This window comes from Brassica oleracea, chromosome C1, assembly GCF_000695525.1.
Source record: "Brassica oleracea var. oleracea cultivar TO1000 chromosome C1, BOL, whole genome shotgun sequence".
Taxonomy (NCBI): domain Eukaryota; kingdom Viridiplantae; phylum Streptophyta; class Magnoliopsida; order Brassicales; family Brassicaceae; genus Brassica; species Brassica oleracea.
Window position 1 is genome coordinate 31,856,901 of NC_027748.1, and position 26,208 is coordinate 31,883,108.

The 26,208-nt window shown below is 33.8% G+C and overlaps 1 protein-coding gene and 1 pseudogene across 1 annotated transcript; one reads left to right on the top strand and one right to left on the bottom strand.

The window, feature by feature from the left end:
* Positions 1 to 15,322: 15,322 nt before the first annotated feature.
* On the top strand, positions 15,323 to 18,063 carry LOC106316043 (serine/threonine-protein kinase HT1-like). The gene is made up of 4 exons (XM_013753908.1): positions 15,323 to 16,800; positions 16,887 to 17,061; positions 17,145 to 17,279; positions 17,653 to 18,063. The coding sequence occupies exons 1-4, from the start codon at positions 16,175 to 16,177 to the stop codon at positions 17,857 to 17,859; spliced, it is 1,143 nt and encodes a 380-aa protein (XP_013609362.1). The 5' UTR covers positions 15,323 to 16,174; the 3' UTR covers positions 17,860 to 18,063.
* A 1,692-nt stretch (positions 18,064 to 19,755) lies between these two features.
* Positions 19,756 to 23,117, bottom strand: LOC106337603 (annotated as a pseudogene).
* Between the last annotated feature and the right edge of the window lie 3,091 nt (positions 23,118 to 26,208).

Genomic DNA, 26,208 nt, shown 5'->3' on the forward strand with positions numbered 1-26,208 from the left:
TAATTTCTCTTAAAATGATTGATTATGATTATATAATTGATAAAATGATAGAATTTCTATTTTTAATATTCTAAAATATATAAATGTATAATATTATCTCATAACTAATTTCGAAATTAATAAAAATATTTACATATAATTTTTGAAAATTAAGATCTTGTTAAAATCTTTTAAACAAACTTGTTAGAACTTTTAAAATATATATTTATATTTAAAATGAAAAGATATCAAAAGATATTGTGATTAACGTAGTTCAAAGATTCTATATATTATTAGTCTTAATAAAATATATTTAATAAAAAAAATAAAGGATGGTCCAAATTATAAAACAATACATGAAAGAATTCATTACTTCTATTTTAATAGATAATATAGACTATAATTAGAAATTTTAAGAAAATAGTATACAATTTTTTTTTATATTTTATAATAAAATTTTAACTAACATTAATTTATAATAATATTAGAGTAGTAATCACGAAATTAATCAATGATTCATTTTATAATAATATTTAAAATATCTAATAAGATTTTGTAGGATTTTTTCTCAACATATTTTTATAATTAAAAAATAAGACAATTTTATAGGTGAGTTGTTATAAATATCAATTATTTAAGATGTGATATCTTAATGATGTCATAATGTTAATTAGAATTAAATGAAATATAATTTTCTAGGGAATGTCCAATTAAAAAAAATCACACATGAAAAGAAGTTGTGACTTCTGTTTTAATATAATAGATATGTAAGACACATTAATCAAATTATTAGCTGTAAAATGAATTTAAATTAAATATCTATATATACATTATACGTAAAATAATATTTAATTTATCGGGGTGAATAGTTATCATCTTGAGATATATTGTTAATTTCAAATTGAAAATGAGAATGAACCGACTACCATAGAAAATACTAATCTATACTTTTGACCTCTTTATTTATTGTTAGGACAGAACATTTATAGGCGTATTAGTTATTAAAATCAAAAAGTTGAAAATGAATTTGTACAACATTAAGCTAATTCGTTGAAAAAGATAAAAAAAAAAATTGTCGCACAAAATCAGAGTCTCCGGTAGCACAGCCGAAACAACAATAGTTTTTTTTCTTTCCATGCCCGCCGCCGCCTGGTTGACATCTTTCAATTTGTTTAAAACGAAACTGATTCGTGGAAAATGGTATAAGTAGTGGAAATGGAAAAGAAACAATAAGTAGAATTGGAAACATTCATACACCGATTTCGTTCGACAATTTTATTTACTGAATCTCATACTTCGCTGTTCATAAGAAAGAAGTCATATCTCTCAAAAAGCAGTACAATACAAATAAAAGTGGTTTTAATCGAACAAAAAATCGTCTAATACCATTAAAAGACAATATTCTATTGCAGTGAACAGTCCAACCTAGAACACGCCATGCATATACGATCTTAGCAAATTTTGTATCTTACACAACTGAAAAAGTCATTCCATGAAATAATGTTAACCCGAATTAAAAGATAAAAACAAAAAAATGAAAACAATTTCAAAAAAAAAAAGTAACCCTAAAGAAAATTTTGAAAACGAAAAAGGTACAACAAAAGATTGAGAAGTCGAAGAAGAATCACCGAGTTCTCCTCCACCAACCACTAAATATTGATATGGTCATCTGGGGGAGCACGTCAGTGCAGGTGGAGCCCAGAAATGCCGACGAACTCTTAAATTGCATTTATCTTCAAGAATTAGAGTAAGTTGTGCTACGGTTGTTCCCCGAAAAGAAGAGAGATGTGGAAAATAGATCCGTACTTAGACCGCGACAAGCCAGTTCAAAGAATGAGGGATAATTGTTGGACTCAAATACCGAATCCACTAAGAATATTGCTAAAAGCATGAGAGGGCAAATCCCATAGGAGGTTAGCTTCGGTCTCGACTTAACCGGATTTGGAGGCTGATGGCCTTCGAGGTCGCGTCGAACTAATGCAAGATGATAAGATCAAATCAATGGAATATGCTTTGTAGACCTCAAATATTCACGGTAACAGAAAGCACCCCGAGATAATTGGAATCGTACTGAATAGATAAATAAGAAGATTTTTGGTGCAACAATATTTATAAAAAGAGGAGAAAATGGGAGAAGAAGACATCCGTATTCCGGCATACACATACATACATTCGACCTCGAGTTCTCTGACTAAAAACTCTTTGACCTCGTTTTGTTAACTTGTTCTTAATTTAAGTTTCACCCTTGTTTTGATCATTGATGTTGTGATCGAATATCATAGATACAATTTATTTTTGTCAATTTGAATCTGATTTCATTATTTTATTCTAAAGATATTGTATCTATTTGTTGTTTTTTTTCTAAATTTACAAATATAAACACTGCCAAATTTTAAGTATGCATTTTGAGATCTACATCTTATAAGAAACATGTATCCTTTATAGGGGGTCCTTTTAGAGCCCATTTTAATATTTAGGTGTATCTAGAAAAAAAGTTAAAAATTCATGGGAATCTACCTGAGGCAGGTGCTCTTAGTACATCTGTCATGACTCATTACTATATGAATTATTAGTAATCATCACCGTGATTGCGAATAAAAATCTATAAAGAGAATCCATTGAGTGTTGTTGTTTTAAATTGAAATCTTATCTGTAAAGCATAGTAAATGGAAGACGCGACAAAGTCATAAATTCGAAAATAGGCATGAGAAAGATGTCAACCTTATCTCTTTCGTTTCACGACAAACACACAACGAAGTGCCGAACCAGCGAATACTAGATGGTACCTAACCTTGTATGTAGGCCTGGGCATTTCGGGTATCGGTTCGGTTCGGTTCGGGTATTTCGGGTTTCGGGTAGTTCGGATAGGGGCTAGAGGATCCATTTAGTACTTGACCTATTTTCGGTTCGGTTCGGTTCGGATAGTTTCGGGTTCGGTTCGGTTCGGATAGTAAATGTAGGAACCGGAAAATATCCGGAAAAAGTTCGGTTCTCATTTGGATCCGGTTCGGGTTCGGATAGTTCGGGTAGTTCGGATAATTTGGATAAAATATCGGTTATTTAAGGTAAAATATCAAATAATTAAGATGATTTACATAAAAATTTTGGATATTTTGGATTACTTTGGATATTTCGGATAAAACTATCTGGATAGTTTCGGATACTTTCGGGTAGTTTGGATACTTTATAATAATTTAGTTATCATAAACTATTTTCAGATACTTTTAATAGAATTTTAAATTTAAAATATATATTTAATGATGTTATATGTATATATAATTAATATTTTTATATATTCGGGTACCCGTTCGGTTCTCGGTTCGGTTCCGGTTAGGTTCGGTTATTTCGGATATAAAAATATAGGAACCGTTCGGGTATTTGAGGGTATTGGTCCGGTTCCGGTTTCGGGTATTTCGGTTCGGTTCCGGTTCGGTTCTTCGGTTCCGGTTATTTTGCCCAGGCCTACTTGTACGTATCGTACTCTTTTACTTCTTCTCTATGCTTCTTTCTTTGTTTATTTTCATTAATTAAATTGTTATACGAGAAGCAAATGTGGACCTACGTATCCTTCAATCACGCTTTTTAAAAATCTTTTTGATTAAATTATTAAGTAATACCTTTAAGTTTACTAATACATAATAGATTATAGTTTACCAAAATTTGTTATATCGTATATAATTAAAATAGGATTTTAAATGTTAAAACCCTCTCAACTAAGATTGTTATGGGTAAAAAACCTCAAACTAAGTATTTAACGAAAAACCTCCAAACTAACGTTATTTAATGAATTAAACTCTACTAAGTCATAATTACCATTACTACCGGTAAATCTTTAGTTTAGGGGTTTCTACATTAAGTAAACATAGTTGAGGGGTTTTACTATTAAAAATCTAAAAAATTCAAAAATTCAAAATTTTATTATATTATTTAAAAATTAGTAACTTTTTTTTTGACAACATAAGTGAGAACTAATTAACTAGACCGCGGGATTCAGAAAGCCAAACCGAAAGTATTGAATCAACATATAACATAGCTGAAGGAGAACTCTTCGCACCACGTACAAGCTTGTCTGCCATAGTATTTTGTGTTCTTGGAATATGTCTGATCCGGAAATTAGGGAAGAAAGTCTTATTGCGTCTGAATTCTTTATATACTTTTTATTATATTTTCTTGGTTTTTACAATTTTAATTTATACATATATAATATTGATGCTAAAAACACATCAAACTCATATATTTACAAAAAAATAATTTCGAAAATTTAAGTTACTAATTTTTAGATAATATTATAAAATTTTGATTTTTTTATTTTTAATGATAAAACTCTTCAACTATGTTTACTTAATGTAGAAAGCTCTAAACTAAAGATTTACCGATAGTAATGGTAATTATGACCTGATAGGGTTTAATTCATTAAATAAAGTTAGTTTGAGAGTTTTTTCGTTAAATACTTAGTTTGAGAGGTTTTACCCAAAACAAGCTAAAGCTGAGAGGTTTTAACGTTAAAAATCTATATGATTCTACAGATTTAAATTATAACACAACGGTATTATAACACACGTATAGCTATTTAATCAGAAAATGCATCTAAAACAAATCAATGATGGCAGGGAAAATGAAAAGAGTATTTGTACTCCCTACCCACCATGTTTCCTATATTTGTACCCCATACCCTATTTCCCCTAATTCCCCCCCCCCCTAATATCACCATTTCCCTCCCTTTCTATGGTATTCCACTTCTTTTAGTATATTTCCCTAATTTGCTCCTATTTGAAAATAGTTCTCGTTTGGTCCAAAAAGTATTAGTAGTACGGTATTACGGAATTTTTTGTAACAAAAAAAAAACGGTATTACGGAATTGACTTTTGTAACACGTGTGTTCTGTTCTAAATTTAAGAATCCTCAAACATCTCGGTTCGGAACGGCGAAAGTACATCGATACAGATTATCTATAGTCTAACTAGTTAACTCTAACATGAATTTAGTATGTTTATATCTTTTCACATGTATATTTTTTTTTTTTGCAAACCATGCATAATTATAAGAGAAGATCCAAATTTTTTTGTTTTGTTGAATTCAAAAAGTTCTCTGCAGAAACCTATAATCTATTAGTGTATATCCATAATTATCTCTTACTCTAGAACTTATCTATAGATTTGGTCTTATCAAAGATCTTGTACATCATGTATAAATAGGCTCTCACGTTATCAATAATATATACACATTGAAACCTATCTTACTTGGTATCAGAGCAAGCGATTAACCTCTGACCTAAATTTTTTTTTTCTTTCGTTTCTTTCCTTCTACCACAAACTAAATGTCAAACTCAGGCAATGCCTCAGCCGAGATGGCTCTTGTTTTCAACCCCTCGGACATGAAATCGTCCATCATCTCACTCAACATGAACGGGATCACAAAACTAACCTCTGCAAACTTCATCACGTGGAGACTCCAAGTTAAAGCTCTACTTGAAGCACATGAACTTCATGTCTTCATATCAGACACAGATCAGACACCAGAGGAGACAGTCACCGATGCAGACGGTGCAGTCACACCCAACCCGACGTTAGCAGTATGGAAGCGGCAAGATCGTCTTCTGTACAGTTCCATCCTTGGAACTCTCTCACTCAACGTTCAACCAGTTGTTGCTAGAGCAACCACAACTCGAGAGATCTGGACCCTACTACACAACACCTACGGGAAACCATCAAGGGCACATGTCAAACAAATCAAACAAAGTTTGAAAAAGAGCAGTAAAGGAACACAATCCATAACAGAGTATATGCGCGGTGTCATGGCCAAAGCCGACCAACTAGCACTACTTGGAGCGGCTCTTGACCATGAAGATCTACTCGACTACATCATAGAGGGACTTAGTGAAGACTACAAAGCCATAGTTGAGATGGTAAATGGTCATGATGTTCCAATTACTCTTGAGGAACTTCATGAAAAACTTCTGATCCGAGAAAACACTCTCACAACAACAGAAGAGATCAATGGCTCTTCAGTTCCAGTAACTGCAAACACAGCTCAAACTTGTCTTCTTCAGCCATGAACAAGAGCCGATTGATTAATCTTTTTCCCGTAGCTGCCGAGACTCGAACATGATATCTCTACCCTTAGAAAAGAAAGCTTTACCAGTTGAGTTAGTAACTCCGAATTCCAATTTGTTTGTTTACTTGTAAATCATGTTTATATGTCAATTTTATTTTTGTTGGATTAGAACACAAACGGAAATTAAAATTTAGTTGATTACTAAAATTTGCTCAAATATTAGTTTTTCTTATTGATTTATCTGCATAGAAAAGCGGAAATATATCGATTACAAAGAAAAAATCATTTTTAATTGCATCAATAGCCATTTTTATTTTGTGACTTTAATTGTTCGATGCCAAATTTAGACATTACTCAAAGAAAAAACAATAAATAGACGTTAGTAGTTTCTAATTAGTCTTTTTTTTCTAAAGCACATAACTGTTAAAATATTTTTTTTGCACTTGAACATTAAATGAAAATTGTATATTTTTGTTGGAATTTACTTACTGTTTAAATCTGAATGTTTAAAAAAGATATGAAATATATAAATTGAGTATAAATGATGGTCAATGTTGTATGACTTGTAAATTCTGCTATTTATATGTTCTACTCTACTGAAAACGATCTACTTATAAAATTATTCAAAATTTAATTAAAAAGTTGGGTTTAAACATTTAAAGAAGATTCGTTTAATGAATATTTCACAAGTGGTAGTTAATATTTATTTGTTTCTCTAAAAAAGTTTTATATATATATATATATATATATATATATATTAATTCTTTTGTTTTTTCAGAAACATGCTGAATTTTTTTTTTTAAATCAAACAAACCAAAAAGCTTACCCTAGTTAAACAAAATCGGAGGATGATGAAAATCTTAATCGGCGACAAAAGAGAGATAAAATTGAAGACGACTACCGCCTAAATGAACTCGTCAACTATGGATTCATTATTCGTGTTATCATTACGCAAATCATTATACTAATCAAATTTGTCTCCATTTTCGTCATCCGTTATAACATCATAATGATCATCATATTCATGGTTATGCAAGTTATATAAAGGCGTCATTGGTAGGTTATTCAGATACCCCGACTTCATTTATACATGAATCTTGTTACAAATATGGTTCTTTTCCACCGACTATTCGACCCCTAGATGTAACTTTAATAGAAAATAACCAAACTATTCGGGAAGCTTTGATCCAAAAGTATGGAATGAAGTTAACTTTGTCTGTTTGAGATGCTAATATTAAAGACTCAAAATTTTTGTACCTTCATGTATCATTGACATCAACAAATACAAATTTGTTATACCGAACACCTCTATAGACGACGAGTTTGAACCAATCACATTTGAAGATTAACTCATTTCATCCTCACTAATCCAAAAAAATCTACTTTGATAATCTCTTGCATGATCCCGTGGAAATCTATTTCACTTTTCTCACATATTTTATAGCCAATTGTTACCCGACGTCTCTTATACCCGTAAGCATGAAAATCAAAACCTCTTGTTGATCTTTGCAATCGGATCTTGAACCAATTCGTGAAACCATAGAGGATAAAATAGATTGTCATAATCAACCTCCAAATTATAAAAAAAAATCTTGGATGTACATTATTATTACAATTATTTGGTAAATTTTGCTATGACGTCAAAATTTGCCAAAATTACATGGATCTTCAACCACTTAACAATGTGTTGATCTTTTTGTTTGTTGAGCTAAACAGTGGATATTCATTCAATATCCTTTTCAACTTGGATAACAAATGAGCTGCATAATAACATTAGTTTACCGTATGAACTGATACGTGAAAATCTTTAACAAATAAATATTTTATATTTCAAATAAACATATTTTCTCACAATTTAATAGAATAAATGTGTGGGCGCTGTGAAAAATTTTGGGACTCGATCACCAAATTATGTTAAGTTCACACTTAAACATCCAATTTGAGAAAAGAGGTACGGAATACCTTCAATTGCATATGGTTGCGCGATAGCACCATCATATTTTCGAGGAGCTCTTTTTCTTGTACATATCTTTGGTCCAAAATAGTATGATGTAAAATGAGATATTTCTTCTTTTAAACTTCCAGAAATGATTGAGCCTTTCACCTTTAAAAGATTTTTTGTTTTTCTTTTCAAATGTTTATGAAGCGCCCAAATAGATACATTTATCAAAATTGAAAATGTCAACAGAATAATGCCTTGTGGGGATGGTGGATTGGGAGATGTTCCATGACGTTAAAAATCCGGAGAAATATCTTCTACAAGTTACACAATATAATCAGAATATTGTAATGAATTTGTTGGATGATATCTTTGGTGAAAGTACATGTAGTAAAATCCCTGAAAAACACACTAATGGATTAAATATATTAGTTGCTAGTATGTTAAGATAATAAGTAAATAATGATATCACATTACAATATAAAATTATCTACCTGCAATTGTTTCATGGATATTTGTTGGAAGCAACTCTGTAAATGTAAATGAAAGTTGTTGTTGCATAAACACACGCAAATCATCACTTTTTATTTCTAATTTTTTTTTACATAATTCAATAAATCTTGAGAGATTTGAAATGTACCATCATGAAACTTCGCTTTAGATGCCACTCAATTGAACAACGCTACCTTTGCTTCGGATGACTATTTGAAAATAGGAACTAAATTTTTTTCATTGCTTTTGATATGGATCTCACTCCTTGAACAAATAGCAGGTAAGTCTAACCTTGGCTTTTTGCTATTTTTTGTCTTCCCTTGGACATTCAATTTGTATGCATGAAGTTATCAAAAATATTATTTTTTATATGCATCATATCCAAATTGTGTCGCAAAAGAATATTTTTCAGCATAGAAGTTTCCGAAACATATTTTTATTGTGTTAATAGTGATGATCCCCAAATCAGTAAACATATTTTCAGAAATATGACGATTACCCTCACGACGAACTTTTTGAGCAACATAGCAATCAATTATCTCTTCAAATTTTTCTCCACTTAAATATGCATGAAGAGTGTCTCTTCCAATTACTTTGTACCTAAACAATGTTTTGTTTCTTTGGTATAAATGGTTAAGGGGAGGAAATCGACGATAACAATCAAAACAACATGTATTTCTACCGTACTTCAATTAAAAACATATGGCCTTCTAAGACAATATGGATGAGATAAATGTGTTGTCCATCATGATATCATCTTGTATATAAGAAATTCACTTATAGTTTACATAAGAGCTGCTTGCATCATAATTTTTTTCAATAAACAATCAAACGTGCAGACCTTTTTTTATAATAACTCATTTAACTCTTGTATCAGAAGTTGTAGAAAATATCGTTTGACCATTTCGGATGTGTGGGAACGAAGAATAATATAATCAATAATATTTCTTTTTTCATGCACATCTCCGGTGGAATATTGTATGTCGTAAGAACTACTGGCCACAACATATATTGTTTCTCGTACATTAAAATGGACTAAATATATATGTCCATAATCCAAGATAAACATTACGAATATTTTTAGCGAAATCAAGGTGTAATGTATTGAAATGTTTCTATGTCTGGACATGTTTGACATGTCATCTCAACTCTCCAACAATTATTTCAAATTGATATAGTCTTTTCAACATATCTATAATTAGTAGGTACCACGTCCTTTGGTTCAGTATCCTAATTCCATATAATATCATTACGGATAAATTTTGTATTTTTACAATTTTAACAAAGATATAATATTTATGGGTTTTTTACGTGATTTATGTATTTTTAGCCTGATATATGAATATTTTTATTTGTAACAGCAATAAAGAATTGATGGAATGGAAATAAATGGAATGATAGGAATAAAATACAATAAAAAATGAAAAAGAATTTATTCAATTCATTCATAACCAATTTTTTTTTGAAATCATTCTTCTTCGGTTGTAACTGGTTACCAATTTAAGGAATCTCATGAATGAATGAAATTTTGAAAAAATGAAATGTAAATGAATGGAATAAAGGAAGTTATGGAATAAAAAAGTTGAATTCCATTCCACTCATTCCACTTATTCATGTGTTTTTTTAATCATCTATATTATTAAAACTGAAGTACATTTTGGTACTGTTTGGAGACTTAGATAGTAGATTAAATGAAAATTGTTTGGAAACAAGGATAGCAGATTAAATATTTCTTTTTATTTACACATTTAGCCATTGTATTTCTTTTTTATTTACAAATCTGCCACTTCACTTAAAATCAAAATTTAAATTAATTAATTACAATGAATTGTTATTTCTTTTTGCTGAAAATAAAAACACAAATTGTAATATATAGTATATATTAATCTGCTACAATACAATTTTCAAAAAAACCAAATATCATAAAATTAATAATAATTCATAAAAACCTACTGTAAAAAATTAAATTATTTTTAAATAAATAAACAAAAAATCAATAGGTTAATATATGAATATTACAATTACATCAAATTGCATCAAGTTATAAAATTATAAATATAATATTACGTACAGATAAAAAAATATTATCAAACATCTATATTATAATATAATATATTCTACACTAAATATATTTTACAAAACATAAAAATATAAATGGACATTTTATAAAATCAATGGTTTATAAATTTACATTGAACGCAAGTTAAATCCAACACCCACGCGGGGGCGCGGATCAAGATTTAGTGAATGTTTTATAACTACATTCTATTTTTTTCTAGACATTTCAAAAGGAATCATTGGAATGAGATTTGTTTTTTGTTCCATTCAAATGGTAAAAAAAAATTTAAATCTGTAGGAATAAGTCATTCCAAACAATTTCATTCCAAAAACTTGTAATCCAGTTGCACTATTCTTTATATTTATCTATTTTTTTGTGGAATTGATGGAATGAGTAATTTTTTTAGAATTAATGAAATAAGGCATTTAACATCGTTCCATTCCAAAAATCAACAATTTAGACTATTAAGATATACCAACACCACAAGAAGTACATGGCAAGAGAGATTAAAGAAAAAATGTATTTTTTTCACACTAAAAATGGTTGAAACCAACCACCAGAAAAGCAAGACGAAGAACACGAGCAATCATTTGCAAAAGTGACTCAAAACTTGGAGTCAAACAGAAAACTAACTTTTTCTTTTGACTCCTTTTTTTTTTGAGATTTTAACCCCACACCTGCACTTTATCTACGAAAATGCCATTAACATTTTTTTTTTTTTTTTCGAAAATGGCTTCTTTACTGTCTCAACCTCATCTTCTTCAAGTATTTACAATACTGCCACTGCAATGAATAGTGGCAACAACCTTGTACGAACTGTTTGGAGCTTTTAATGCCCTTTAATGCACGTAAATCTCTTTACACTCTCTCTGTTTCAATTGTTATGAACTAAAAACAACATTTCTTTCACTTTCTCTCTATATTCATCCAAAAAACTCAAGCTTTTGATTCAAAATATGGGCTATGGTTGACAGAGCCATATTTCTTTCGTTTTGACTTACGGTTGCTTTCGTTTGAGGTTCTGGGTGGTTGGAGAAGACCCTGTGTGCAAACGAAGTCATCTCACCTAGTTTAAGGTACGAATTTGAATTTTTTTTCAAGATCTGTTCGCGTAGAAGACTTACTAGTAAGTCATCAGTATGTAGAAGACTTACTGATGAGTCTTCTGGTCAAACGGACGACTTAAATTAAGTCGTCCAGCTTTGTTTGTTAAAAAAAAACACTCCAGACGACTTATATATACGTCGTCTACGAGAAACGGGCTAGTTTTGCATTTGACCGAATCGTGTCAGATCTTTGACTATTTATGGACGACTTATAATTCAGTCGTCTCTGGGAAAGTTAAAATTTCAATATTTTATGAAAACTTGACGAATTACGTGTAATTCGTCCTAGGTTAGTTTTGTAATTGAAAAATAAAACTTCATAATTTAACTTTAACCAGACGACTTAATATAAAGTCGTCCCTCCAGAAGACTTAATTTAAAGTCGTCCGGGGAAAGCAAAGTCGTCCAGAATTTTTCCCAATTTTCTGGTCAAACCTTGCTTATCCCGGACGACCTTAAATTAAGTCGTTTAGCTGGACGACTTTCATCTAAGTCGTCTGGAGAAAGTTAAATTTCAAGTTTTATTTTTCAATTACAAAACTAACCTAGGACGACTTACACGTAAGTCGTCAAGTTTTCATAAAATATTGAAATTTTAACTTTCCCAGAGACGACTGAATTATAAGTCGTCCAGAAATAGTCAAAGATCTGACACGATTCGGTCAAATGCAAAACTAGCCCGTTTCTCGTAGACGACGTATATATAAGTCGTCTGAAGTGTTTTTTTTTAACAAACAAAGCTGGACGACTTAATTTAAGTCGTCCGTTTGACCAGAAGACTCATCAGTAAGTCTTCTACATACAGATGACTTACTAGTAAGTCTTCTACGCGAACAGATCTTGAAAAAAAATTCAAATTCGTACCTTAAACTAGGTGAGATGACTTCGTTTGCACACAGGGTCTTCTCCAACCACCCAGAACCTCAAACGAAAGCAACCGTAAGTAAAAACGAAAGAAATATGGCTCTGTCAACCATAGCCCATATTTTGAATCAAAAGCTTGAGTTTTTTGGATGAATATAGAGAGAAAGTGAAAGAAATGTTGTTTTTAGTTCATAACAATTGAAACAGAGAGAGTGTAAAGAGATTTACGTGCATTAAAGGGCAATAAAAGCTCCAAACAGTTCGTACAAGGTTGTTGCCACTATTCATTGCAGTGGCAATATTGTAAATACTTGAAAAAGATGAGGTTGAGACAGTAAAGAAGCCATTTTCGAAAAAAAAAAAAAAAAAATGTTAATGGCATTTTCGTAGATAAAATGCAGGTGTGGAGTTAAAATCTCAAAAAAAAAAGGAGTCAAAAGAAAAGGTTAGTTTTCTGTTTGACTCCAAGTTTTGAGTCACTTTTGCAAAAAGCCCTACACCATAAGAGAGAATTTGTATTTTACTAAAATGCTCATCATATAAAAACTTTGAAACGAAATGTTAAGCATACACATCTTTTACGAATTTATATCAATCACTAAACAGTTAGTATCTTGCATTGTTTCACTGAATCGATAATTCTGCACTACCCGCGGGCAAAATAAGATTAACAAGCTTCCAGATGAACTCCCAGCATCCCCCAGAAAGAAACCATCTCTGGGGTAACGTCACATTTTGGTGTCTCAAGGTCCTCGATGTACTCGCAGTTTAGACCAGTGAGGTTTTCAAACTCTAACAGTGAAAACCTCAAAGGTTCTGGACCAACGAGAGACCACATCTCATACTTCTTCTTAATGTCCAGCTTGAAACTGAGCATGTAGTGAACCAGCCTTGAAGCCCAACCAAATCCCTGCTCCTTGAACTTGATGAAAACTCCCAAACTCGACTCCTTGAGCTCTTCAAATTCGTCATCAGTAAGAGCTTTCCTAAGAGCAGTATGCAACTTGCTGTTATCCGTATGATACGAAATGCTATTGTGGGCTTCTGGTTCTTCCCCTGATGTGTATAACCTACGGGGGAGTTCTGGAATATCCATCCTTTTTGTCTGCAAAATAATCAAAGACAACAATATAAGTCCAGACGACTTAGTAGACGACTTAAATTACTTACAAGTCTTCCAGTCGCAGAAGGAGTTGGAGTACTCGTCATTGCGGTTATAGATCTGAAAAAATAAACGTGAAACGGTGAGAATGAGTAAATTGATAGAGACAACGTTTTATGTTCATCTTTTCCTCGAGATTGATGACTTAGCGGCGTTAGGGTTTACAGAGAAACGGCGCTAAGGTTTACAGAGAAGAAGCGGCGGCGCTAGGGTTTAGAAGAAGCGGCGGCGCTAGTGTTTAGAACGTTGGTGACCACGGTGGCGAGGGCGACGGTTTGTTCGGATATAGTGGAAGCGGCGGCGCTAGGGTTTAGAGGAATCGGCGGCGCTAGGGTTTAGAGGAATCGGCGGCGCTAGGGTTTAGAGGAATCGGCGGCGCTAGGGTTTAGAGGAATCGGCGGCGCTAGGGTTTAGAGGAATCGGCGGCGCTAGGGTTTAGAGGAATCGGCGGCGCTAGGGTTTAGAGGAATCGGCGGCGCTAGGGTTTAGAGGAATCGGCGGCGCTAGGGTTTAGAGGAATCGGCGGCGCTAGGGTTTAGAGGAATCGGCGGCGCTAGGGTTTAGAGGAATCGGCGCGGCTAGGGTTAGAAGAAGCTGCGGCGACAACGGTGAGAATGAAGTGAGATAGATAGCCGATGTTGAGAACGATGGTTTGTTCGGAAATCGTGGGAATTCGAAATCGCCTTTGAGAGGGAGAACTGTTAGGGTTTCTGAATTTCGCGAAAAATGAAACAAAAAAATAAAAATCACCTTATATATTGGGTAAATAATCCGGTTAGCTTTAAAATTACATTGGTAAACTTTAAGGTTTGGTCCGGTTTAGACGACTTATTCTGGCTGATAATGTACAACAGACGACTTAATATTTAGTCGTCTGTTTTCAGACGACAAAATATTAAGTCGTCCTAGACCCTAAAATGAACCCCTAAACTAAAATGACTAGATTAACTAACTAACCACGTTATAAAATCAAATTATACTTAAATAGTGTTTACTATACACAGAAATGAACACGCATAAGTAATTTTAAAAATTTTCAAAAACGGTTTTAATGCTTTCCAAAATCTAACCCTAAGAACACATACAATACTACAACATATGTTGATGAAACATAAACTTAAGAATATCATGACTCACTACTTTCACTCATCTATGCTGAAAACAATTGAAATTTGTTATATCTTAATTTATACCTCCTAAGACATATGTTAATTACATAATTCCCATTTTTCACTTATCAAAATATTTTTTACAAAATTTTTAAATTATGTTTAAGACTAACTGTCCAGACGACTTTCAGTTAAGTGGTCTGGACGACTTATTTTCAAGTCGTCTAAACAGACGACTTGCGAGGGGTAGAAACGTAAAAAGAATTCCGTTTTTTTGTTTGGTCACAAGGGGATAGTTGTAATTTCAATAGCCTTTTAGGTTACTTTTGCCTTTGACCCAAGTTGGGGTATTGTTTTGGGTTTGACTCCAAGTTTTGAGTCACACTTGGCAATTCATTACCTTCCACTACATGAATTATCTGGACTAAAAAATCAATAATTTTCAAAAAAATAAAAACAAATAAATATATTTCCACAAAAGTGGTCTACTCTACGTACATGTAATTGTCTTTGTATTTTGTCTTTCAAAGTAAAGGTAATATTTTTGCCTTATGGGGCCAATATATTTCTCTGAGTAGAAACAAATAGCAAATACATACGTCTCCTTAAAACCAGCTTTGTCATCAAATCAAAAGCCATTCTTCCTTTCCGTCTTTCACGCTCCGCCTCTCCTTCATCGTTTCATAGATTCTTTTTCTTCTTTTTCTTCTCCTTCCTCAGATCTCTTTTCCTTCAAAACAATCCTCTGTTTTGATCTCTCTGAGGTTGTTTTCTTCGGAGGAAGAAAGAAATCTCTTCTTCTAGCGATCTCGTCGATGTTTTTTTTTCTTTGCATGGTCTAGTGGATGATTGATAACGTTTGATCTCTGAAATTTTGGTGACGTTTCTGGGTTTATGATATTGTAGAAAATTTAGTTTTAAAAAAATAGATATATATATTCTGGGTCAATGATAATAGTGGTCGACGAGTCGGTTTCTTAGGGTTTACTTTTTTTTTTTGTAGAATTGTTGTTTTTAATTTCATTTTGAATTTTCTGTTTTCTTATTTTTAATTGAATTTTCAACGCTATTATTGAAGAGAATTTCAGCCTGTGGAATTTGTTATCGATTGAAAAAAAAGTCTTTTCAAATATATATTAGAATCTGGATGTCAGAAGAACATGTCCAGAAACTTGAGGTTGGTGTAATAGTTTAAACAGATTCTTTCAAAAAAATAAATTAGTTCAGGTTTTCTGCACAATACTATTGTTTTAACATATTTGCGAAATTCTCATAAAAAGGAAAAAAAAACAATTTGATAATGATGAAAATTTTCTGTCAGAATCTTGTTTGGTGATTGTTTGAGTTGTGTTGTGTATCGTTCTCTGTGTGTCTGAGGTTACTTTAGAAGAAAGTAAACGAAAAAAAAAAATGGAACCAACAAATGAGACAGAAGCTACACCGGAAAACAACCTCAGAAGCAGAGGAGGAGCTGCTGTTGGGAACAACAGCAAGAAAGACATGATTTTTCGAGCCGACAAGATCGATCTGAAGAATCTAGACATTCAGCTGGAGAAACATCTGAGTAGGGTTTGGTCAAGAAACATCGAGAAGAACCCAAAGCCTAAGGAAGAGTGGGAGATCGACTTGGCTAAACTGGAGATGAGGAATGTCATTGCTCGTGGTGCTTATGGTATTGTCTACAAAGGCATCTATGATGGTCAAGACGTTGCAGTGAAGGTGCTTGATTGGGGAGAAGATGGTTACGCGACAGCGGCTGAGACTTCAGCTCTACGTGCTTCATTCCGACAAGAAGTTGCGGTTTGGCACAAACTTGACCATCCCAATGTCACAAAGTTTGTTGGAGCATCAATGGGAACAACGAATCTGAAGATACCATCATCAGCTGAGAATGAGAACTCGTTGCCTCAGAGAGCATGTTGTGTGGTTGTGGAGTATCTTCCTGGTGGAACTCTTAAACAGTTCTTGTTCCGTAACAGGAGAAGGAAACTCGCTTTCAAAGTTGTTGTTCAGCTCGCTCTTGATCTCTCCCGAGGGTAATAATGTACTTAAACACACATAACTACCCTTTTTTTTTTTTATTCTTCATGAGTCTGATTTCAAGAATGTTCTTTCTGCACAGGCTAAGTTATTTGCATTCAGAGAGAATCGTTCATCGCGATGTGAAAACAGAGAACATGCTATTGGATTATCAGAGGAATCTAAAGATTGCTGATTTTGGAGTGGCTAGAGTTGAAGCTCAGAATCCAAAGGACATGACTGGGGAGACTGGTACTCTTGGATACATGGCTCCAGAGGTATAATACAAAACAGAAAGAAACATTACATCTTCTTTCTCTTTTGGGTTTTCTTGAAACTGATTGTGTGATTGTGAGGTTAGGTTCTTGATGGTAAGCCATACAACAGAAGATGTGATGTTTACAGCTTTGGGATATGCTTGTGGGAAATTTACTGTTGTGATATGCCTTATCCTGATCTCAGCTTTGCTGATGTTTCTTCTGCTGTTGTTCGTCAGGTCAGTGAAACTTTCATACAAATCCATACTAGTAGGTGTGGGTTAACCCGGTTATGGTTTCTTTTTATGGTTTTTTTTATCGGGATTTAATGTTTTTTGTTTAAAATCGGTTTAATAGAAAAACTGAAACGAAGTACTAATTGATTTCATGTTGGTTTGGTATTAGAGTTGGATTAAAGTCGGTTAACGTACGGATTATACGAATATACATCTTTCTGATATATGATAAATTTTGGTTTATTTGTTCGGTTTAGTGTGTGTGTGTGTGTGTTTGGTTACCCTACGCTAAAATCTTTATTCGGTTTTGTGGATAAAATTCAATTGGTTTGGTTTGGTTTGGGTTTAGTCTAAGATGATTTGGTTTTTGAAACAGAATCTGAGACCGGACATTCCGAGATGTTGCCCAACATCATTATCAAGCATCATGAAGAAATGCTGGGAAGCGAATCCTGAGAAACGACCGGAGATGGAGGAAGTCGTGAAGATGCTTGAAGGTGTCGATACTTCCAAAGGCGGGGGAATGATCCCCGAAGATCAGAGACCTGGCTGTTTCTGTTTTGTCTCCGGTCGTGGTCCCTAAATTTACCGTTTCACCCCTCTCCTCTTTACCTTTCACATTGAATTTTGGAGCAATGCTCTGTTTTCTTCTTCTTTGATCTGTCAAGATTTTTTAAAAAGGTTTTCATTGTTATCAAAAATAATATATACTTTCTGTCATTGTGAATACTAATACTGGCGTTTGCTTTCAATATACAAATGGAAATATCAAATAACATTTTTTCATAAGACGTTGATAACTTTTGTTTTGCTCTAATATACATCGGATTAGTTAAAATGTCGTTACTTAATTCTTTGTTTCTTTTATGGCAACGTTCAACTTAACCATTTCTAAATCTCTTGTAATTTTTTCTGTCATCGTTTTGGGAAACTTCTGTTTTCAGTGGGAAGCTTTATTATTTAAGCCTTGGTTTAGACTTTAGAGTGATCCAAAGTTAGAGTTAGGCCATAGTTGATAACCAAACTAGTCTAGTAGAGATTAGAGGTAAGACCCATTTGTTCACATCGGGGGATGAATCACACCCTCCAATGCCAAAAAAAATATCAGCAATGCTCGATGAGATTAGCTGAAGAGCTAGTGACTTGGGCCAAGAAGGTGATCTTAGTAATGTTCTGATGGGCAGGAGAAGCAATCTATGCTTAGCCCGACACAGCGAGAAACTTACAATGGCCCCTGGTCTCATTAGCTCAAACAAAGGCAAAACAATCCGAATAGTCAAGAACCTGGTGTAAACTCTGACTGTAATTCATTTGCAAAATTAAGCATCCAAATTAAACTTGTCTATTTTAAGAAGCATCAAAAAATTTCATCAACAAAAGAGGATGCCATGCAAATATATAATGAAAGCTTCGTCATATGAAACATTTTATATTATTTTAAATATTGTTTATTTTCTCTCTGATAAACTACATTATTAGAGGAATGATAAACTATAGTTTACTTAAGACAAACATTATTGTTAACATTTATTTTTATAACTTAAAAAAAATACTAGATTTTTACCCGCGCTTTGAAAAAGCGGGATATTTTATGTTGTAAAAAATCTAATAAAAACACATCAATACTTTTGTTAAGAATGTTAATATATGATAATTCGTTTCATTTAAACCTGACTCATTTAGAACCCGTCCCATTTAATTACTAATATGTTAGACCTATTCAATTTTAAGATAATATTTGTCCATTTAGATATATTTTACGTTGTAAAAATATAACAAAAACACATCAACATTTTTGTTAAGAATGTTAAAATGGGTAGAACTCGGTTCACTTAAACCCGTCTCATTTAGAACCCGTCCTGTTTAATTACTAACATGTTAGCCCATTCAATTTTAAGATCTAATAAAATTTGTCCATTTAGATCTATAAGTATGTGTTATGTACTATTTTGTTATTTTAGTATAATTATTTAAATTAGTTTTATAATTTTGTATTAAATTTTTAAGTTTATTCATTAACTCATATAAGAATTTAATTATGTTTGCAAATATATATAACCCTTTTACGTAAATATTATTAAATTAATTTTACATTTGATAATTTTATTTTAATAATAATTTATAAATCATATATATATTTAGAAATTTACATTTGAATTACTATCATTGACATATTCTATATATATCACATAATATCAATATTACTCTAAAAGAAATGTTTATATTTTAATAGTATAAATTCAGAAAATTTGTCAAATTGCATTAAGGTAAAATTTGGGAAATATTTGTTTTTGAATTGAAAACCATAATTTGAAAATTCGATTAGCTGCTAAAAATATGTTCAAAAAGGTTTTATTATAATATTATAGAAAAATATTAGCCACTAAAAATAATTAATTAGTATATATGACAAAATAATAATAACTAAATATATGTAATGGTCCAACCTAGACTATTTGTAAATAGATAAAAAGTTTTTCTATTTTAATAATATTGATTGACGTAACCATTTCTTGGATTGTGCTAACTGCGATATATCTTGCAAGAGGAATGTGATGTTAGAATGAGAAGAGCCTCCTTCATCCACAGTCCTGTGAGTAGAGATGACAATCATGGATCTGGACCGCGGGCCTGGCCCGTAAAGAACTGTCGTGGTACGGTATTGGGACGAGGTTTTCTAGGCCCGCAAATTTGTGGGCCTCGCGGGACGTGTCTTTGCGGGACTGGGTCTTTTGCGGGATGGACCGAAACGGGTCATGCGGGATTACATGGACCCGCATTTTTTTCTTCATTTCTTATTTTACCTGAAACAAATGAGAAAAGAGTGAGAAGAAAGCGATTTTTGTGACTTTTCCCCTAGAAAACATGTGCATGATTCGAGCTCCGGCGATGATGATTCGAGCTCCGGCGATGACGACTCCAGCTCCAGCGATGACGATTCGAGCTCTGGTGGTGTTTTGATTTGGTTTTCTCTTTTTATTACACACAACTATGAATTGCTTTATTATAATGCGATATTTCTTGTTTAAGTTGATTGGTTTTGTTTTCAATACTGTGAAGTGGTGTTTTTCTTAAATTAAATTTGGTTACAATGGTGTTGTTTAGGAGAAAAGTTAGTTGTATATCACGTCACTTGTATAATTTGGCAAAGTGATTCACGATTTTTTTTGCAATCCAAATAATTAAAAAAAGAGATGGTTTGATGAAGACATACAACAATTGAGCCAAATTATTACAAAGACAACAACTCAATCAGATTCAAACTCAACAAAAGCTTATGCTGATAACAAAAGAAGCCTTTTAACTCAAGAACACAAGCACAAACGGAGCTTTGTGGCATTGATTTTGATAATGCTTTAGTGAAGCTTAATGAGCTCTCTTCAACTCTCTTACACAACTCTTCTACTTAAACATTCATGAAAGGAACTGTAGTAGGCGGTTTGATAAAGAAGCGTCCCGCGGAATGGCCCGCGAAGGCTTATATATTCTGCGGTACGGGTTTGGGCCGGCATTTTGAAGACAGCAGCCCGCGCGGGACAGGCCCGCTGTAACCTGCTCGACGACTAACCCGCCGCGGTACAGGACGGAACGGGATGGGTAAACCTATTTGACATCTCTACATGTGAGCTAATTCTCCAAGCTTTTTGGCTCTTCTTCTTCTCTCCTTAGCATCATCCCATCACCCATTAACTCTTCCACTGCCTTCCTCACGCCTTCATTATCCAGCAACACTAATATATTCTCCTCTTCTCCCCAATTCATAACCTCTTCAATCCCAGCTCCTACACCGACTTTAAGAACCTCCACGACCAGCTTCTGGTTGCAGAACTGGTCACCAAACAATGGCCATGTGAGCAATGGAACACCTGACGTGATTCCTTCTAGAGTTGAGTTCCATCCACAATGTGTTAAGAATCCTTCAACAGAAGGGTGTGAAAGGATAAGCACTTGACGTGCCCATCCTTTTATGAGAAGCCCTCTCTCTCTTTGACCCTTTCTTCAAATCCGCTCTCTAATAACCACTCAGCAAGTTCACTATACTTTTCCCAACCTCTTATGACCCAAACGAAAGGTCTTTGAGATTTCTCTAGGCCTAGCCCTAGCTCCTTGAGCTGAGAGAGAGGAAGATTGCAGATACTTCCAAGGCAAACATATAGAACCGACGCTTCTTCTTTAGAATCAACCCATTTAAGGCATTCTTCTTGATCAATGACCGCCTTGTTTTCCCTCTCAGCTTTGTCTGATGCTTTTTTGTTGCACAAGGAAACAGGTCCAATGGACCATACTTTCCTATCTCTTGCCTCCTTGTGCTCTTTGACATAAGAAGGCTCCAGCTCCTGAAATGTGTTGATGATTGCACCATAGGATGTGTTATCTGCTTCTACCATTTCATCCAAGAAGTCCATCCAGTCTCCGGCCTTTTCATCGGTTCTCACGGGAACTTAAGGCTTTGTGAATTGAACTCTGTCAGGAAAAGTAGGAACAGTGAAATACTCTTTTTCAGACTTTAGATTCTGCAAGATCTCTATGTTTCCGCGTAAAACATGCATACACAAAAGACAAAAGCAAGACGCTCCATGGAAAACGACCTTTGGTATATTGAAGGCATTGGCATTTTTTCTTGTATAAAACACACAAAATCAGAAACTAGACAGCTTGGTCTAGAATAATTGACAAAAGTGTGAAGAACCAGAGCGAGAGTAGGTTACAACTTAGAAAAAAAGAGAGAAGTATGGAAGAGAAAATAATAATTCTCTTTGGTTTATTATTCAGAATAGATTACATATTTATACAATATACAAGAGGAGCCTCTAATTCAAATACTGAACATGCAGAGAAGATACAATAAAGGCTTAATATGCAAGAGGCTTTAGTTTTCCAGAACATATGCACAATTAATGCATCTCAACAACTAGTCTTGGACTATACTATCTGATAAGAATAGTATAGTATTTCTCATCTCAATATATATATCTTCATCTCAATACTCCCTCTCAAGCTTGATAATAGGAACAAGTCAAGCTTGGAAATCATGAAGACATCCCTCGTTAAAAACCTTAGTAAAAAAATCCGGTGAGACAAAATCTTACAAAGGGAAAATGAGTGGAGACTCCATGATTAGAGGACTATGACCGAGAAAGATCAGTGAGTCCAATCTTGCTGATTTTGTAAACATATCATCAAGCTGATCTTCACTTCTTGTGTAGGATGGAAGGATAAAACCTTGAACCACCAATTATCTGACCTTGTGACAATCATCCTATATATGTTTAGGGTCCTCTCATGGAACACTGAATTTGAAGAAATGTAGATGACAGCTTGATTGTCACAATGCATGAGTCCTTGAGAAGTCCTTTGATCCATACTAACTCAATTGACATCTTTTTCATTGCGCTATACTCGGCTTCAGCACTTGAACAAGACACAACTTTCTGCTTCTTGCTCTTCAAAGTAACAAGACTGCCTCTAATAAAAGTACAATACCATGTGGTTTATCTTCTATACCGCTCTTCCAGCATGTTACCCGCTTTGAAAAAAAGGTACCATGAACTCCATCGAGTCAAATGAATCGATATTATCTTGTCCTTCTGGCAGCCCAACTTCTTGAAATGTAAGTTTCACATGCACTACGTTGATGGGCAAACCAGCCTCGATGGCACGGTTTAATACATTATTGAACCTCTCTACCTTGTGAGGCGTCGTGACAATTGTTATGGTCACCCCGTGCTGAACCAGAAGTCTTGCAATATCAACCATTGGAATCATGTAGCCCTGAGCCATGAAAGGGAAGAGAACAAAGTGAAAAGGAGGATGAACTTTTTGGATTTTTTGGGAAGCCATATATAGTGATTTCAATTCAATGACGAACTCTCGAGTTTGTAGTGTTGGTGAGGGATCGACTGATCGTGAGGTTTATATAAGATGTATAAGACCAAAATGATGTAGTAGATGCAGGGCCGTCTTCCAAATATTTTCCCAACAAGTTCTCTCTTCACAAACATGGATCATCTATTTTGGAGAGTTTTTCCGCAGCTGGAAGATCATCAGTTTGCATGGATACTATGGTACATCTAGAAAGCTAGGAATAATAAAGTCTTCAGTAATTTGGATATGGATCCCATGGATACACTTAAATTAGCGGAAACAGAATCAACACTGTGGACTGAAGCACAAATATTGAATGAACAGAGGATAATACCACAACAAGTGGATACGACATTGCCGTCAATTCCAGGAAGATGGTGTTTCACAGATGGTTCATGGAAAGAGGGGGATATTTTTTCAGGACAAGGTTGGCTCAGCACCTTAGAAGGATTTGAGGGATTGTTGGGGGCAAGGAATGTGAGGGCTAGTATCTCTCCCCTTCATGCGGAGATGGAAGCGCTTCTTTGGGCAATGGAATGTATGAGGAATTTACGTCAGTTTCAGGTTACGTTTGCAACGGATTGTTCTCAATTGGTGAAGATGGTTTCGGAACCAGATGAATGGCCAGCTTTTGCAAATTACTTGGAGGATGTCAAGACCCTAAAAGAGAGCTTCACCAGATCAGAGATCATCTATGTACCAAGGACGCAAAATACAATGGCGGATAGACTAGCACGCAGTGCTAGGAAGCAACCGTCTTTTGTCGTTCACATGGATGCAGATCACCCGGTTTGGTTTACAGAGTCCGTATGAGTCTGTAATAGTTGACGATAAAAAAAAATTAAAAAAAAATAAACAAAATAAAGAATTGTAATTTATATTTATTGGTTATAAATACGAAATTTAAATTCAAATATAGTTATTCTGAATTTCCTATAAATATATGATTTAAAATTTATAATTATTACTAAAACAAAAAAAAATTATGAACCCTCTAAAATTTTGGACCATGGTCGACCGCTCCACTTGTACGTGCTAAAAGATGGTCATGAATAGACGATGTCAAGCAACACATAAGATGTTGTACATGAAAGAAAGATTATTACGTTCAAAATATGTTATTTTACATCAAAATTAAGCCATTCAAGAATCAACAAAACTCCAGTCAATGTTAAAACAATTAGAATAAATTTTCAAATATATTCTAGCATTAATATTTCTTTTTTTTTTGTCATCAAATACATACTCATATTGACTCTGCGAACCAAGCTGGTAACACTGCATCCATGTGAACGACGAAAGACAGTTGTTTTCTGGCACTGCGTGCTAGACTGTCCGCCCTAGAGTTCTCCGTTCTAGGTACATGAATGATCTTTGTGTTTCTGAAACTTCCCATCAAAACTTTTATGTCTTCCAAGTACACTTCAAATGCCGGCCATTCTTCTAGTTCTGAAACCATCTTCACCAATTGAGAACAATCCGTTGCAAACGTGACCTGAAACTGATGCAAATTCTTCATACACTCCATTGCCCATATTAAAGCCTCTATCTCCGCATGAAGAGGTGATAGAGATGCCCGAACATTTCGTGTCCCCATTAGACCATCAAAACCCTCTAGGGTACTATACCAACCTTGTCCTGAATAAAGATCTTTATCCTTCCACGACCCATCTGTAAAACACCATCTCCCTTGAATAGATTGTACAATCCTCACTTCTATTGGTTGTGTTCCTCGATGTGCATTTAGGAGTTGTGCTTCCGCCCAAAGTATTGACTATGTTTCTGCTATTCTTAGTGTTTCACTCGGCTCAACATCGATATTACAAAAAACCTTATTATTTCTCCCCTTCCAGATATACCATAAAATCCATGCAAATTGATGATCGTACATTTCTGGGCGTACCCTCCAGAAGAGATGATCCATATTTGTAAAGAGAGAACCAGTGGGAAAGTTATCCGGATGTGATGGTATCTTTGAGAGATCCCAAATCTGACACGATGGTGGGCATTCAAAGAACACATGATTTATGGATTCCTCGGGAGCTCCACAACGATCACAAGATATCTCCCCTTGCATCCCTCTCGCCTTCAAATTTTTCTTGACCGCTATGCATTAATAATTCTAGCATTAATAATTATTACTAATTCTGATAATGTATGACTAATTCAGATAATGTATGTTATTTTAAAATTTACAAATATTACTCAAATAATAATTTTATTTTAACAAAATTTGTTATATACATAAATTTAGTTTCTGCGAATATACAATGATTTATAAAAATTATAATGTATTACTTTATAATTACATAAAAGTTTAAGGTTTTCATTAGCTTAAACAAAAGCAAAACAATCAGAATGGTCAAGAACCTGAGAGTATGCTCTCTGACTGTAATTCATTTGCAAAGTTAGCATCCAAAGTCTATAACCAAGAAATGGTTAAAAGAGACCATAACCGGTGTCAGACATAAGCATCAGCAGCATTCACATTTCATTGTCTAAAGTTAACAAAAAAAAAAAGAATAAATCAAAACCCGAGAAAATTGAATCAGAACCAGTTGAAAACCGAAAGCTCTCAAACCGTAAAAACTCGTCCGAACTTGGACCAGGATCCGACCTGAAATCAACCCGGCACTTAGAGTCTCAAACTTTCATCGGAAAGACAGTCAAATCGGCCGAACTTAGAGAAGAAAAAAATGCTCGCGAAGGTCCAGATCAGCAAGCTTGTCTCGTCTTCCTTACCTCGGAGAATCGGTTTCTCGTATCCGTCTTGGATCAAAGACTTTCTCTCAAACAAGCCTTCTTCTTCTTCTTGTCATTAGAGGGTTGTGAAAGTGGAAGTAGCTTGCGTGTTCTTGGAGGAGGCAATGCGGAAAGGAATGGTTCCTAGAGAAAGCACTTTGCAAAATGTTGGTGGAGATGAATGGTATGGGCAGAGCCGAATATAAAAATGGGGTCCCTTTATAAAATTTTTTTTATCATAGTACAATATATATTTGAAAAAAAAATATTAAGAAAATAACTTTAAAAAACTAAGACAAAATTTTTCTTCCCTCTTTTTCAATAA

Coding starts and splice junctions, on each gene's coding strand:
- LOC106316043 (XM_013753908.1), top strand. CDS start 16,175: ATGGAACCAACAAATGAGACAGAAGCTACACCGGAAAACAACCTCAGA. Junction 16,801..16,886: donor GCTCTTGATCTCTCCCGAGG/GTAATAATGTAC, acceptor CTTTCTGCACAG/GCTAAGTTATTTGCATTCAG. Junction 17,062..17,144: donor TTGGATACATGGCTCCAGAG/GTATAATACAAA, acceptor TTGTGAGGTTAG/GTTCTTGATGGTAAGCCATA.